General features: G+C 42.3%; 3 protein-coding genes across 4 annotated transcripts; 1 reads left to right on the forward strand and 2 right to left on the reverse strand.

Annotated features, from left to right (window-relative positions):
* Positions 1 to 275: 275 nt before the first annotated feature.
* rpl27 (ribosomal protein L27) lies at positions 276 to 3,551 on the reverse strand. 2 transcript variants are annotated; one of them, XM_084036280.1, is made up of 5 exons: positions 3,496 to 3,551; positions 2,913 to 2,995; positions 2,043 to 2,212; positions 528 to 638; positions 276 to 362 (listed from the first exon to the last, which is right to left on the reverse strand). In XM_084036280.1, exons 2-5 carry the CDS (start codon positions 2,991 to 2,993, stop codon positions 314 to 316), a joined length of 411 nt encoding a protein of 136 aa, XP_083892406.1. In that variant the 5' UTR covers positions 2,994 to 2,995; positions 3,496 to 3,551; the 3' UTR covers positions 276 to 313. The 2 variants fall into 2 exon arrangements, with proteins under 2 accessions (XP_083892406.1, XP_083892407.1); XM_084036281.1 differs by having other exon boundaries at positions 2,913 to 2,998; positions 3,496 to 3,548.
* An 894-nt stretch (positions 3,552 to 4,445) lies between these two features.
* rundc1 (RUN domain containing 1) lies at positions 4,446 to 9,314 on the reverse strand. The gene is made up of 5 exons (XM_084036268.1): positions 8,792 to 9,314; positions 7,539 to 7,697; positions 7,039 to 7,237; positions 6,861 to 6,956; positions 4,446 to 6,748 (listed from the first exon to the last, which is right to left on the reverse strand). Exons 1-5 carry the CDS (start codon positions 9,176 to 9,178, stop codon positions 5,886 to 5,888), a joined length of 1,704 nt encoding a protein of 567 aa, XP_083892394.1. The 5' UTR covers positions 9,179 to 9,314; the 3' UTR covers positions 4,446 to 5,885.
* Positions 9,315 to 10,611: 1,297 nt separating this feature from the next.
* ifi35 (interferon-induced protein 35) lies at positions 10,612 to 13,939 on the forward strand. Its single transcript, XM_084036273.1, has 10 exons — positions 10,612 to 10,737; positions 11,002 to 11,029; positions 11,349 to 11,459; positions 11,858 to 12,016; positions 12,338 to 12,454; positions 12,532 to 12,664; positions 12,932 to 13,041; positions 13,140 to 13,323; positions 13,425 to 13,531; positions 13,607 to 13,939. Exons 2-10 carry the CDS (start codon positions 11,015 to 11,017, stop codon positions 13,811 to 13,813), a joined length of 1,143 nt encoding a protein of 380 aa, XP_083892399.1. The 5' UTR covers positions 10,612 to 10,737; positions 11,002 to 11,014; the 3' UTR covers positions 13,814 to 13,939.
* The last annotated feature ends 284 nt before the right edge of the window (positions 13,940 to 14,223 follow it).

Below are 14,223 nucleotides of genomic sequence, written 5' to 3' on the forward strand. Positions count from 1 at the left end.
GTTTACGCAGCGTTCAACCCTGGACTATAACAGATTTGCCGGTTATAGGTTTCAAAATAAAAGCTTAAAATTACATATTTCAATACACACGTGCGAAATCCATTTGTGCCACAATACCAACACATTTCATGTCAATAGATGGTGTGAAATAAAACCATAACCTGATCTAAAAGCATCGAGTAAATCCATTTTCACATTATAGGAATCGAGCCACAAACGCTCCAGATTGGAGAATTTAACAGACGGGAAAAATATCAATAAAGAGTCGGTCAGCATCCATTTTTAAACATTTATTTTGTGAAACCGAGTGAAGTTAGAATCTGAGCTTCTGGAAGAACCACTTGTTCTTGCCCGTCTTGTACCTGAAAAACGAAACAAAACACATTTTAAACACATTTGCTCTGAAAAGCCGTCACAATCTTAACTCAACTGTCCAATTGTGGACATTTGCCATCAGGAATACGACAAAAACGGCAATCACAAAAGACATGGACACAGACAGTGAAGGCAGCACCACGTGGACTCACCTCTCCTCAAACTTGACCTTGGCCTCTCGCCTGGCTTTGTGCTTGAGAGCAGGATCCCTGAAGACATCCTTGTTGACGACAGTTTTGTCCAGAGGAATATCAACAGAGTATCTGAAAGACCGATGAGGTTTTAAAGATCAGGCAGGTTTTACATTAGAAACTCATCCAGTGTTGCTAATTGTGTATACACGGAGGAGTAAAACAATGTAGCGACACATCTGATTCACACTTTAAAACAGGAAACATTGAAGTCAATATTCACCTCGCATAGAATCATGAGCTCTGATCTACGACGTGTTTACGTAGTATCAAGTATCAGTGAATTCAGATTTCTTTACTAAAAAAGGCATCATCGCATTTACTTCAAATCACATCAACTAATTAAAATACAATAAGGATCAACTGATTATGAGTGAGAGCAAAACTGCTTCCAGGGTCGAGCAGGATGATCATCAGAGCTTCATACCTCGTTCAAGAAAAAAGGTCAAATGTCTACAAAATACATGAATAAGCAATGATCCCATGTCACGAAACAAATGGCTAATACAATGTTTGGTCCAGGGACGGTATAAAGCATCAGCTTCCATTATCGGATAATGGTAAATATCGTCACAAGTGACTTGAAAAAGGAAAAATGTATTAATCCAACCATACGATAAAGGATCATCTTTTAAGATTATTTGATTGTTAACAAAAAAGAATCTTAACTAAGAAAAGTTGCGTTTCATCCGTGATGCAATGAAAAATTTTTTTTAAATAAATGTAAAGTGACACTAGTATGTTTTAGTGCCATTTTAATGATAATGGGGATAATTCTTTCACACGGATTAAAATAGTGAGAACTCTAGTAACGCAGAGATCAGATGTGTAAACGGTATGTGGGACAAAAGAGCAGAAAGGATGCAGCGTAAAGTTTTCATTATAACCATCTTATGAATCAACCGTGTTGTGAAACAGGAAGAATTACGTTTATTTCAACACTTGGCCCCCCCTAAGGTGTAAAGAGCTGTTGACTATAGTGACACCAACACATCCAGAACGCTTTGTTATTGCAGCTGGGAACAAAACTCACTTAATTTGCAAAATAAAAAATAAAAATAAATAAATTATATATATATATATATATATATATATATATATATATATATATATATATATATATATATATATATATATATATATATATATCTCACACATTTAAAAGTGATCTGCATTCTACAAAGTGTAAACTTTAGTTTGCCGTGAGCAGAGCATGAAAGTTAAAGCTTATTAATAAGTACGTTTTATGTTTAAGTCCTTCACACAGGTTTGTACTTTTTAAAATCAAAGCATCAGATATACAGACACCGCTGCTCTTTTTTTTCCCTTTTTTTTAACTGATGATTTCAGAAGGATAGTTTCATGTCCAGACGCCTTGAGGTGCATCACTTATTCCACAGGACATATTTCACTTGTCAATCTACCACAACAGCAGCATTTCTGCTAAACATCAAGTGAAAACGACAAGACACCGACCTGGTGGGCATGAGGTGATTGTAGTTGAACACCTTGACGAAGGCCTTGATCTTGGACCTCTTGGCAATCTTCTTCTTGCCCATGGTGGTGGTCACCTTGCGGGGGTAGCGGTCGATGCCTGCGACCAGAGCGTGGCTGTAAGGACGGTCGGTTGTGCCATCGTCAATGTTCTGCAAAGAGAAATAACATTTAAAAAAACAACTGACATTCAGGCAGACAGTGAGGATCAGGCTTTATCGTCATTTGTTCAGAAAACGCAGGGTCAGTCTGTGCATTGAAATGCTTTTTGACCTCTTTCTTTCCAATAGCTTCTGCCTTCTTAAGACAGCAGCTATTCTTCCTGGTCTCGATATTTCCATAAGAATATTACATAAGATGGATGACAAATATCCATAACATTTATCCTCACAGAACATCAAACATACATCACAAACAAAAGCTTACCAGCATAACTTTCATACTCACAACATAAAAAAGTCAACACAATACATCACACAACAAGCAAGATCAGGACCGATCTAATACATACCGTAGCTCAACTAAATATATAATATCTAGTGTTTTACACGGATCCCTGTGTAAATACATACATCTGGCTGGAAAAGAATACGTAGGATGCATAACATGTAAATAACAAAAACACAAGATCATAATGTAGAATATAAATATCGAGTAAAATAACAAATATAAATATTGAATATCATGAGTTTAAAGTGACTGTGCGATGAATATCTCCCAATAATTAAGGTAATGTACATTTAATGTACAGGAAGTGTTCATGTGACCAATATGCGAGTTTGTAAAAACCCCTTTTAGTAGTAGAATTATGTACTTTATGTCTTCACATTCAGGGGAAGAGGTGTTTTTTACCTTGACGATGACAGCTTTGCGCCCGGCGTAGCGTCCAGCTAGGACCATCACCACCTTCCCAGGCTTCATGAACTTGCCCATGTCTGCCGGAGAGATACAAACACTCGTCAAAGCTCCGGTTGCAACCACGGCAACACGTCACACAAACGTTAACGTTAGAAAGCCCAACGCTGAGGAGTTTCTCCGGCTTTAGCTCGTTGTTGCTGCCTGGTTAGCAGGCTAAGCTAATGTTAGCATGTAGCTACGGGCTAACAAACACATTTCCGGAGCTTTATTATTATTTATTTCACTGCCAACACGGCGCGGTGGTACGAGAAGCCAAGAAACTTCACGACACGGTACGCAGACTTAACAGCGTCCACTTGGCCTTTTAACACACAGCTTCAACTGCCATGTTGGAATCAGCACTACGGACACGAAGCGCTTACGATCAAGTTCCTCCCTTTATCAACTAAAATACGCAGAAATAACAGACGCGTCTGCGCTACATGAGAGTTTCTCGTAATTACGGCGCGATAAAAACGGTTAAAATGCGCCGGTTTGCAGCGATGGTTAAAGATTGTTGAAGGGGAATTTCACTCACTGATGCTGTTCTACGGCCACCGCTAACAGGAAAAGGAAGCCGAGGAGGATTTCTTTGACCTTTCACACTGCCGATCGACCTACGTCACTTCCGGGCCAACTTTTCAGTTCGTAAAGAGAGGATTTTTGTTAACTTATTTTATATATTAATTTTTAATAGAAACATACGTCACACATCGCTTGTCAGCTAAATTATCTTTAAATGATATATATATATATATATATATATATATATATATATATATATATATATATATATATATATATATATATATATATATAATTATAATTAATTATTAAATAATCCATCCATCCATGTCTACCGGTTATCCTGTATTCAGGGTCGCAGGGGGGCAGGAGCCGATCCCAGCTGTCATTGGGCGAAGGCGAGGTTCACCCTGGACAGGATGTCAAAATAATATAAATATTAAACTACTGGATTGTTATTGATATTGCATTAATGTGATCACTTTAATGTTGAAGCTGGTAAAGGTAGAGCTGTAGTTTTAATTACTCCACTTTATCTGCTTGATCCCCCAAGATTCAATAAAGTGTTATCTTAATATTAATGTCATCATGTTTTTGATGGTTATATTTCGTATAAGTGATATGAATCTGCAAAGTAGCTAAAGTTGTCAGTGCAGTGGAATAGAAAGTACAACATTTTCCTCTGAAATATAGACAAACAAAAGAACAAGAACAGAAAAATGCAACTAACTTAATTTTGTTTGGTAAATTTGAAATTAATAAGTCAGCATTTGTCTGAATCTCTTCTTATGTCTTATGCACTTTAATTACTCATTACTCTACTACATTTCCAACTACTGAAATACAAAATATGAGTTGTTTCTATTTAACTGAATACAATGGATGTCTTATGAAATTATATATATATTTAAAGTATGCCATTAAAACGAAATTATTATAAAGAAATGTGTACAGTTTTGTTTCTTGATTTTTATTAAACGTGAAAGAATAGAGACTCACATCAGCACAGTGGTTCTTTACTTTTTACTTAAGTTTAATTTGTATACTGCTGTAGGTATGCATTAAAATTGAAAAATGATTTAAAAAAAGAAGAAAATAAACAACTCATATCTCCCAATATATTATTTATGATTAAAGCAATTCAATAAAAACAACATAAATAGCACAACAAATGATTCGGTATGTCTATTGGTCCTATGCAATAAATAAATAAACGTCTTTTTTCTTTTTACACAAATCACAACCTAACAGCTGAACAAAACAAATGGGAAAATAGTTACATATAGCATTGTAATTACTACACATAACCTATAACACAACCTTTCAGTTTACACAGTAACATAAAATAAATGCTAAAAATGTGCACTCCAGTCACAACAAAGTGCACAGACGTGTATCTCTCTGGGGAATACGAGCGTAGTGAACAGCAGCGACTCTCACAGGCCCGTTGTGGCCCGGGAACATGGACATTTCAGTCCCAGAAACAGCAGATGTTTAAACAAAACTCGGTTTAACAGCATCTACAGTTTGTACATTCAGTATTTAAGGATATGATTTGTGCAACTCAGCTGTCTCAGGAAGATTAAAACAAAGTCCCCTGAAAAAAAAACTAGAAACTAAACCTTTAAATCCTACAATCATTGTTACATACAGTACGGGAAACGTGAGTCATTACATCGTTCTTATCGTACACAGTGTCATTTAATGCTATGTTGACTGCAGCTGGAAGAGGAGGGAAAAGCAGCGATTTATACAGAAGTGATAATAACAGCTTCGGAGTTTACAAACACATTAACGTCACGTTTCGAAGACACAGTTTTCATGTCGAGTTCACCGGATCAGCCGATCTGCTACACAAGATTTACCACCAGAGTCATAAATGCTAGAAGAGAACTGTTCTTTGAAAGAGCACCGATTCATCACAAGCTCCTGTTACTGTGTAGAAGTCACAGTACTTTGAGTTTTACTTTTCTTTACTGTCTCAGACCACATTACAGCACTGATTACTGTACTGCATCCTCTCTCTCTTTGCTGCATGCAGTAGGCGAGGACATGTAGGAACGATATGGTACGATGAGCACAGGTAGCAAAGGTCAAGGAAGGGGTTTCCTTTAAACGTGAGCTAAACTCAATCCCCACTAAGGCATGTTTACAGCAACAGTAGCATTGTCATCTTGACATTTTGGCATCTTCAACGAGGTGGGATTACGCAGATTATGGCTGAAACTCAACACAACATAATCACCCAATACGTCACATGCTTGCACTGTACTTAAGACGAGTGGCTACGGAAATAATAACCTTCAAAAAAGGTTTTCATACTAGAAGCTCAAAGTCATGCTTTTTGGTCCTGAATGCAAGATAAGAGCAAGTGAAGCTGATAAAAGGCTTGTTTTTGCCTCCTCAGAAAGCATCCTTAATGTTCTTCAGCTGCCGGACAGCCAGGTCCACTGGGAGGTTGAATTTGAGGTGGCTGAGGCGGCCCAGGATTCGCAGGGCTCCCTCGAAGCCGGTCTGGGCCATGTAGCTCCAGGACTGGTAGTGCGGGTGGACCAGAGTCCCGGACTTGCACAGCAGGTTGAGCCACGAAACCAGCCGCTGCTCGTTCAGAGCCATGCACACCAGCGCCTTGAACTCTGTGTCCGGCCCACGCTTGTAGCGCCCATGCTCCTTCAGCACGGTGTGAACGGCCCACAGCAGCGACTGTTTCGGGGTGACGGTCACTGGGCCGCCCCCTACTGGCAGGCTGAAGGACTGCGAGAGCTGGCGGGCTGGTGTCTCCACGAACGCTTTCCCGTTTTTGGAATGGTAGTATTTAACGAAGAGTTCCCATGGGTGCACGGTCTGGGGGGCGGGTCTGTAAGGCAGCAGGCAGGAGATGGGTGCCAGGACCAGGCTCATGGTCTGGGAGGGCAAGAAGAGGCCGTGAGCCAGCAAGTCTTTCAGGGCGATGGCCAGCTCCTTCCTCACCGTTGACGTCAGCTCATCCCGCGGTCCCAGCGCCGCGTTGCTGGTGTAGTTGACGACGTGATCGATGGAGGTCTGTCGGCACGAGCCCAGCACACGCACCTTGTCCACGGCTGCCTCCAGGCGCTGCAGCAGGGGCCCGTAGTCCTGCAGCGGCGACTCCTGAGCCCACAGGTTCTGAGGAACGTGGCCGGGCGCGCAGCCGAACTGGCTGGCAGCGAAAATCTGGAGCACGGCGAGGGCTTTCTGGATCAGCTGCAGGCCGGTCTCTCGCATCTTCTGGGCCTGCTCCGGGTCTACTGCAAGACAGAGGTGGAGGGAGAAAATACTTCTAATAGGTTGCTTACTGGCTTTTATTATGAGTTATGACACATATTTAACCTGCAGTGAGAGTTTGATATTCAGACTGACCTTTCTTCTTCAGCCCTGCAGGTCTGGGACTGGTCCCTGCTGCTTGCGGCTGCTGGCTGAGTCCACCGTCTGATAAGAGTGGGTTCCCTACTTCATCTTTATATGGAAGGAAAATTAAAACCATGAAAACCAAAGTTACCAAATGAGGAGGCGCCGCAGTGATGGAGATCTTTCTTACCCTGGATGAAGTTGATGAACATCTCCAGGTCTCGGATCTGGGTTTTCAGCTGATCCACCAGCTGCTCTTTGACCCTGGCCGGGTTCACTATCTGAGCGATGGCGGCGTCCACTCTCTGCCTCAGCTCCTCGGGCGACAAGTTCCCAATGTCCTCGTTCAGGTTCACGTCCAGCTTTTCGATCAGCTCGTCGATGATGACCTGAAGAGTGAGAGTTGAACTTGAGGTGGGAGCTTTCTAGTGTGTTGTTGGTGGGAATTGCACCGTCTGCTGACTCTAAATTAATTTGCATCCACAAGCAGAATTTGCAGTGTTGGTCCCTCCACCACCTTGAAAAACGAACAGCATTCCCATCAGCCTCACCTGTACTTTGTTTGTCGCCAATTAGCAAATGTTGCTACGCTTACATGCTAAACTAACATGGCAACCAGGGTAAACAACATGACAGCTTCTAACCATCAGCTGGTGATCAACATTTAGCTCGACTAGCTTTTCCACAAACCTTCTGCCTCTCCATGACGACGGACTGTGGCAGCGAGTCGTAGCTGCCCTCCTGATAGGCGAAGCGCTCCAGATCGTCGAGCTGCGTCTTCAGTTGGAAGATGAGATCCTTCTGTTTTTCCCTCTGAGCCTCCAGGCGCTCCCTCTTCTCCCGCTCGCTCTGAGAAACACAAACACACAATAACTTAGTGTTTACAGATGGAGAGAGAGAGAGCCGAGTGACCACAACAATAACACGGAACACAGACACTACTGATACCAACACAGGATGTATTCACGTTACAGTTTGATGTACATATATACATATACACGGTCTGCGTGGCACAACATTTACACAAAAGTACATCAGCTAAACGCTCACAGAGATGTCATGTGTCCTACTCACCAGATCCCCCTGCAAGTAAAGCATGTGGCACGGGAGAAATGACATGAAATATGATGAGAAATCATTCTCAACAAAGACTCTCCTTCTGTTGACACCACATGTAAAGGAACAGGGAGCAAACAGTGGTTGTGCACACAGAAAAACCCTTTATTAAACAGATAAGTGATCTGCTGGAAGCCTTTTCATTGAGGCCTGCAGGCACTGTGAGTCAACACAGAGATAAGAGATCAATGGGGACACACAAGGGAAGCAACAAGCGCACCTTGCTACACAAAAATATAGCAATTTATATAAAGTACAATTCATATAAATAAACAATGATCACTGTTAAAATATGTCATAAAATAGTGAAGAATATACATTATGTAACCAGATCCTCTCAGGTTAAGAGACTGGAGTGGGGATCGCTGTGCACTTTTACCTCAAAAGAATAACTTTGATTATCTAAATTGTGGGTGTTTATTTCTCTGTTAGTTGACTAATCGATTAATTAGCTGACACTTTTCAGCTCCTGGGCAGAGACCACACCTGCTGTCAACATTTTATTTTTCTTTCTATCCAGACTTAAAGGCTGACTGCTGATTTTGTTTTTATTATTTATTGTCGTTTTGTCTATTTCGGCGTATGCTTTTTATTTTTCTATATGTATGTATTCTCTTTTACCATTTGTACTATTTTATGTTGTTTTATTCTCTCTTTACACCGTCACTCTCGAGCACTGCATCTGTTATGTTGATTTGTGCAGAAAAACACAATAAATCAATAAAAAAAAACATCTGTAAACACTAAATGCATACTGTTATATGCAATACAGATGAATAAAACAGGTATAAAATAATGACCTGATGTTATTTTAATGGAAACCTCACCGAGTTCTCCAGCTGCGTGGCGTCCTGGGCTCTGCAGCCGACCACATGCGGGCAGCCCCGGAACGCGAACTCCTCCAGCTCGGCCAGCATCCGCTCCTTCTCCTCGGTCTGCGCGTGGACGATCTGCTTCAGCCGGAACTGCACCTGGGCAAAGTGCGAGGTGAGCGCGAGGAGCGAGGAGTTCAACGAGTCCTGCTCCTCTTCCAGCTTCTCCAGCCGGGCGGCCATTTCCTCATCCGTGGCCGAGGACAAGCCTCTCTGCTTCGGCTGGCCGCCGCTGCCGCTCTCGTCCTCGGGGCTGGCCACGGCGCCGACCGGTGCCCACCGCTCCCCGGCGCCGGCGAAGGCAGCCTCGCTGTCCGAGGCCGACAGTTCCTCCGTGGACATGTTGTTATGTCTATAAATGGCGGAGTTCACGCCAGCTGTTTCGCCGCGGCGCGTTGTTTTTCTGGCGTTGCGCAGACAACAACAAGGATCAACAGCGGAGTAGCAGGTGTATCGCCATCTTGGGGAAAGGATGATTCATACGTCAAAGCGGAGACACGTCAAGCGCACCGGTAAATACCGGAAGCCTGCTCTGGCACGTTCGACTTCAAAATAAAAGCGTCCCTGTTACGTGAAATATAATATGTTTTTTGTTTAGCATAGCATGTACCCCCTCTCCCCCCTTCACGTTCATACCGTAATCTCTCTCTCTCTTTTTCTCTCTCTCTCTCAATAAAAGGCAAAAACACACACAAAAAAATAAATACGTAATGTATTATTATAGTATGGCTATAGTGTCTATTTGCCTTTTATGGTGTTTTTTATATTTATGTACTTGACTGCAGTTCTTCGCGTTATTGCTTGTTCTTTTTAATAAATTAAAAAATGTTTTACGGTTCAGATTATTGTGCGCACTGTACGGAAGGTACGAGCCCCTTGGACATGGGAATAAAACAACTGAAACATTTCTGACACGTTTCTTGTGCACACGAGAAATGATGACAATGGGTGCAGTCGAATAGTCTTTTTTGCTTAGGAAGGTTCCTAACTGAAGAAGTGACCCGGAAGTAAACAAGTGGCCGCCATGATAAGAGCTGTTCGAATTCTCTAAATGCATAGGAAAGGAGCTCCAATGCTTCCTTTCAGAGCTCCTTTAGCATAGGATGCAACGGACCTTCCTATGCGATAGGAAAGGAGATTACGCCGACCCACAATTCTTTGCGAGAGCAACATTTAAAGTGCCGCACACGTCGGCCGTTCATGAAAACAAACGATAGGTGCATTTACATATTTAACAATGACTTTCATGCAGACAGAGTAATTGGAATAGTGATGATAAATGTGTGGACAGTGATAATAATTTAATGTTTTTTTTTTATTTATTTCAATCATGTTACAAATGTTTGACAAAAACGAAACTAAAACCACAAATGAAAAGTAAATAAAACAACGGTCAAACAGAAAGGAGGAGCTGCTGGACCTGAAGCCGGTCAGTGAACCAGCTGTTGATAAAACCAACATGTGGAGAAGTGGAAGATGCGCTTTTTGTAGTCCATTATTGTAGTTTCTCCAGCGCAGACGCACGTCAATCGCCGGTGCCGATCATCAGCTGTCAATCATCAGCGGCCGCGATATAATGACGTAGCTTAGTGAAAGTCCGGTCGGATTCTCTGAGCACCGCGGTCGACTATTCCTAAGTCCTTTTGAGTTCTCCTATCGCCTTTCCTTGACCCCGTGACCTTTTCCCCAGAGGTCAAGGAATAGGAGATAGGAATAGGAGTTAGGACCTTATTTTTTGACTATTCGACTGCACCCAATATTTCCGACAGCACGTTAATGCAGCACCATGTACCTGCAGCGCCCCCTGGGGGAGGCGCCAGACGCGTTCAGGGCTGCTGGGAAATGAAACCGAAAGAAAAATATAATTTAAGTGACGGTACAGCAACACAGATCGACCGAAGGTAAGTTCTTCTTCTTAAACAACTGTTTTTTAATAATAATAATTGTTTAAAGTTAACTCAACATATTAAAAGGACAACAGGCAGTTTTTTTAGCCGCCACACGTCTCGTTGAATGCGACTTTCCGTTATTCTTACGTCTCTAAATCTGAATTGTTCACGTCAAAGTAAGGCCTACTACAGTGTATCTGCTGAAGCTCGTGACCGTGAATCCATTCCATACACGGACAGCGTTTAAACATTGTGATCTTTTGTGATTTATTCCAGATAACTTGTCACTATGTCTTCGGATGAGGTGAGACGACATGTTGCTTCTTTCTTTTCCCCCCTCGTTTTTAAATATAAATATCACACATAATAATGTTATAAACGCATAATTATAACCAGAGGTGGAAGAGAAGTACTGGAAGTTATGAATTTTATATATATATATATATATATATATATATATAATACCTGAGTAAATGTGCTTACTCTCATCTCTGGTTGTGCTTTTACTTTCAGTTGTAATATATCTAACCTGAAAGCTTCTCTGTACTTGATCATTAACATTCATTTAAAGAATATGAGGTGTTTATATCATTCTATAAAAGCATGTGTCTTCGTGTGTTCAGGATTTCTCTCTGGTGTCGGACACTCTGGTGTCGGACTCTCTGGTGTCGGACCCTCCACTGCCGTCCGAGGACACTCTGGAGGGAGTCCAAGCTTTAGTCACCAACTACAAGGTGATTAAAGTGTTCATGGTGCTTTCACACTTTTACAATTAAAAAACATAATAATACAAAATATACAGTGTAATATTTTAAATGTAAAATGTACAGTAAATAAAAGAGGTCACTCACATAAATACATAATTAATACAGTGTATTATGGTTTTGAAGACGTAATATGAATATTCAACATCCAAACGCATGTTGAATATTATGTGTTACTTCCTATAGTCTCCAAAGATGCCAAAATCTAATTTTAGTCTGCAGAAAGTGAACAAAATAATCAGCAGGAGAAGAATATCATCAGAAGCATCCGCTTAGTTTAGGGACGTTTCCAAAGAGACCAAAACATGTCAGGCTTCTCTGTTTCACACACAACGGGACAAAAACAACGCAGCTTCATGTGTCCACAGAAAAAACACGAGCAGCTGATCCAGGAGCAGCAGGAGCTGGCCGCCAGCAGAGACCAGCAGCTTCACATGGCCCAGCAGTTCAGGCAGCGCAGCGTCAAACTGACCGAGGATCTGCAGAAGGACGAGCGCTCACGCAGAGAGCAGCTGGACAATGAGACGGTTTGGCTGTTTTCAGATTATTCATATTATTAAATATATGTAAAGTGAGGGAGCGATGGCATTTATAAATGGAGAATTTAACAATTTTATTATACAAAATCTTCAATACATTAATTACATCCTAAGAATAAAATACTACTTCTACTTTACATGATGGCATTTTTCTAAAATGCAAAAAGAAAAATAATGATTTTTATATTTGCATATTTTTTGCATAAGTTTCTCATTATTTTGTGAAAGAAAAAAGGTTAAAAAAACCCTAATAAACCTGAAAAGAGCTTGACGGGTTGCTTTATGCCTCACTGTGATTGTGTGCTGCAGGAGAGGCTGAGAAGGATGAAGCTGGAGGAGGCTGAACTGATGGAGGAGATCCTGCGGGCGGAGGAAGCTCTGGAGCAGGAATCAGCTGTAAACGTCCAGCTGAGGCAGCAGACGGATGTAGGTTTGTCTCATCCACCGAGCCGAGCAGCAGCCGAGCAGCAGCCCACCTCCGTTAACCGCCGCTCTGATTCCAGGTGTTCACCGCCGTCCCGGACAAGCGCGTCGTCTTCGCCGGCTTGGATGGAAGTGGTGCCTTTGAGATGAAGCCGCGCGTGGTTTACCCGATGGATGGCGGCACGTTGCTGATCACGTTCGAGGAGGAAGCAGGCGAGTTTGTTTGCACCATCACAGATGAGTGACTCCGGGGCTTCTGGGAGGACAGAAGCTCTCAGGCTGTAGGCTTTTTGGTGCTTTTGACCTTTTTTACTACTTTTTTCAACAAACTATATGTTGACTTCTTTCACTACTTTTTTTCGAGAAGCTATATTTTGCCATTTCGACATACCATATTTGTCTGACAGTCAGTTGTATGGGTTTTTAGGGTGCATGGCCTCGGTAAACGGTGGTACAACACTGTGTTCCTTCTGTCTTCAGTGGCCAAGAAGGTCCTGCACATGAAGAGGCATCGCGTGGATCTGGGATCAGAGTGCAGCATCACCATGGAGGCCCGGCCGGTCCAGCTGAGGATGCCCACGCTGGTGGAGGTACCACCACCCCCCCCCACCTGGACCCGAGTCTGGTCGGTATCAGCGTTCATTTTCCCGTGAGTGATCCGTTGCCCGTCTGTCTGTCCGTCCTGCAGATAGACTCCGAGGTGAGTCCTCAGCACATACTGATCTCAGACCTGCCCAAGATGGACACCGAGAAGCTGCTGAACAAACTGGAGATCCATTTCTCCAAGAGCAAGCATGGAGGCGGCGAGGTGGACAAGTGTGAGATGCTGCACGACTCCGGGACCGTGGTCCTCTCCTTTGTGGAAAACAACAGTGGGTATATATTTAATATCTGTCTACAATCAAAAAACTATACTATACCTTTTTCAACAAACTATACTATGGTGTTTTTCTATGACTCCTCCTACCATCAGTCGCCAAAGGTTTGACGGATACAGAACACCACAAGGTGGAGCTGCAGGAGAAGATGCACCGAGTGAGGGTGACGCCTTTTATCAATGGAAGGATTACAAACTTACAGGTGAGCGTTTGTTAGGAGGGAGAGAAAGGTTTCCCCTCTCACACACTCGCTGTAACGATACGTTTCCTCCTCCAGACCAACATGTCGGTGTGTCCTCGGACGGTGCTGCTGACAGGAATCCCCGCCGTCATGGAGCGGGAGAACCTTCAGGATCTGCTGGAGATCCACTTCCAGAAGAGCAGCAACGGCGGAGGAGAGATTGTAACCGTCCTCTACAACCCGCTGGGTCAGCGCACCTCTGCGCTGTTCGAGGGCGTCGCCGCGGGCAACGAGGAGGAGTAACGTCGGGATGAGGTCGTCTAACATCAAAGTGTAAATAACCTGCTGTATCAAATTATTATTGTATCATCTTCATGTGCTACTAGATATTATATCAAATGATGAATTAAATTGGTGGAAAAAAATAAATCACTTGTTTGCTTTCTTGTCAGAGAGTTTGCTGAATATGTTTTAATTTCATGTAAAGAAAAAAGAAAGAAAAATGCTTCTGTTCGACGAGAAAAGTCTGTGTATTAAATGCATTTTTGTGAAGGGTTTGTTTGCAAAAACAGAAAAAAACATTTTCATACTATACCATAACCTTTGATTTTTTTATATCATAATTTTTGTAACATACTATACGAGTCATGCATACTATGCTTTGTTATGTCATAGTTCCCTATGACTTGAGCTCAATTAAGTGTTCTAGTGAA

The sequence above is a fragment of the Eutrigla gurnardus genome (genome assembly GCF_963514095.1).
Source record: "Eutrigla gurnardus genome assembly, chromosome: 20".
Lineage (NCBI taxonomy): Eukaryota > Metazoa > Chordata > Actinopteri > Perciformes > Triglidae > Eutrigla > Eutrigla gurnardus.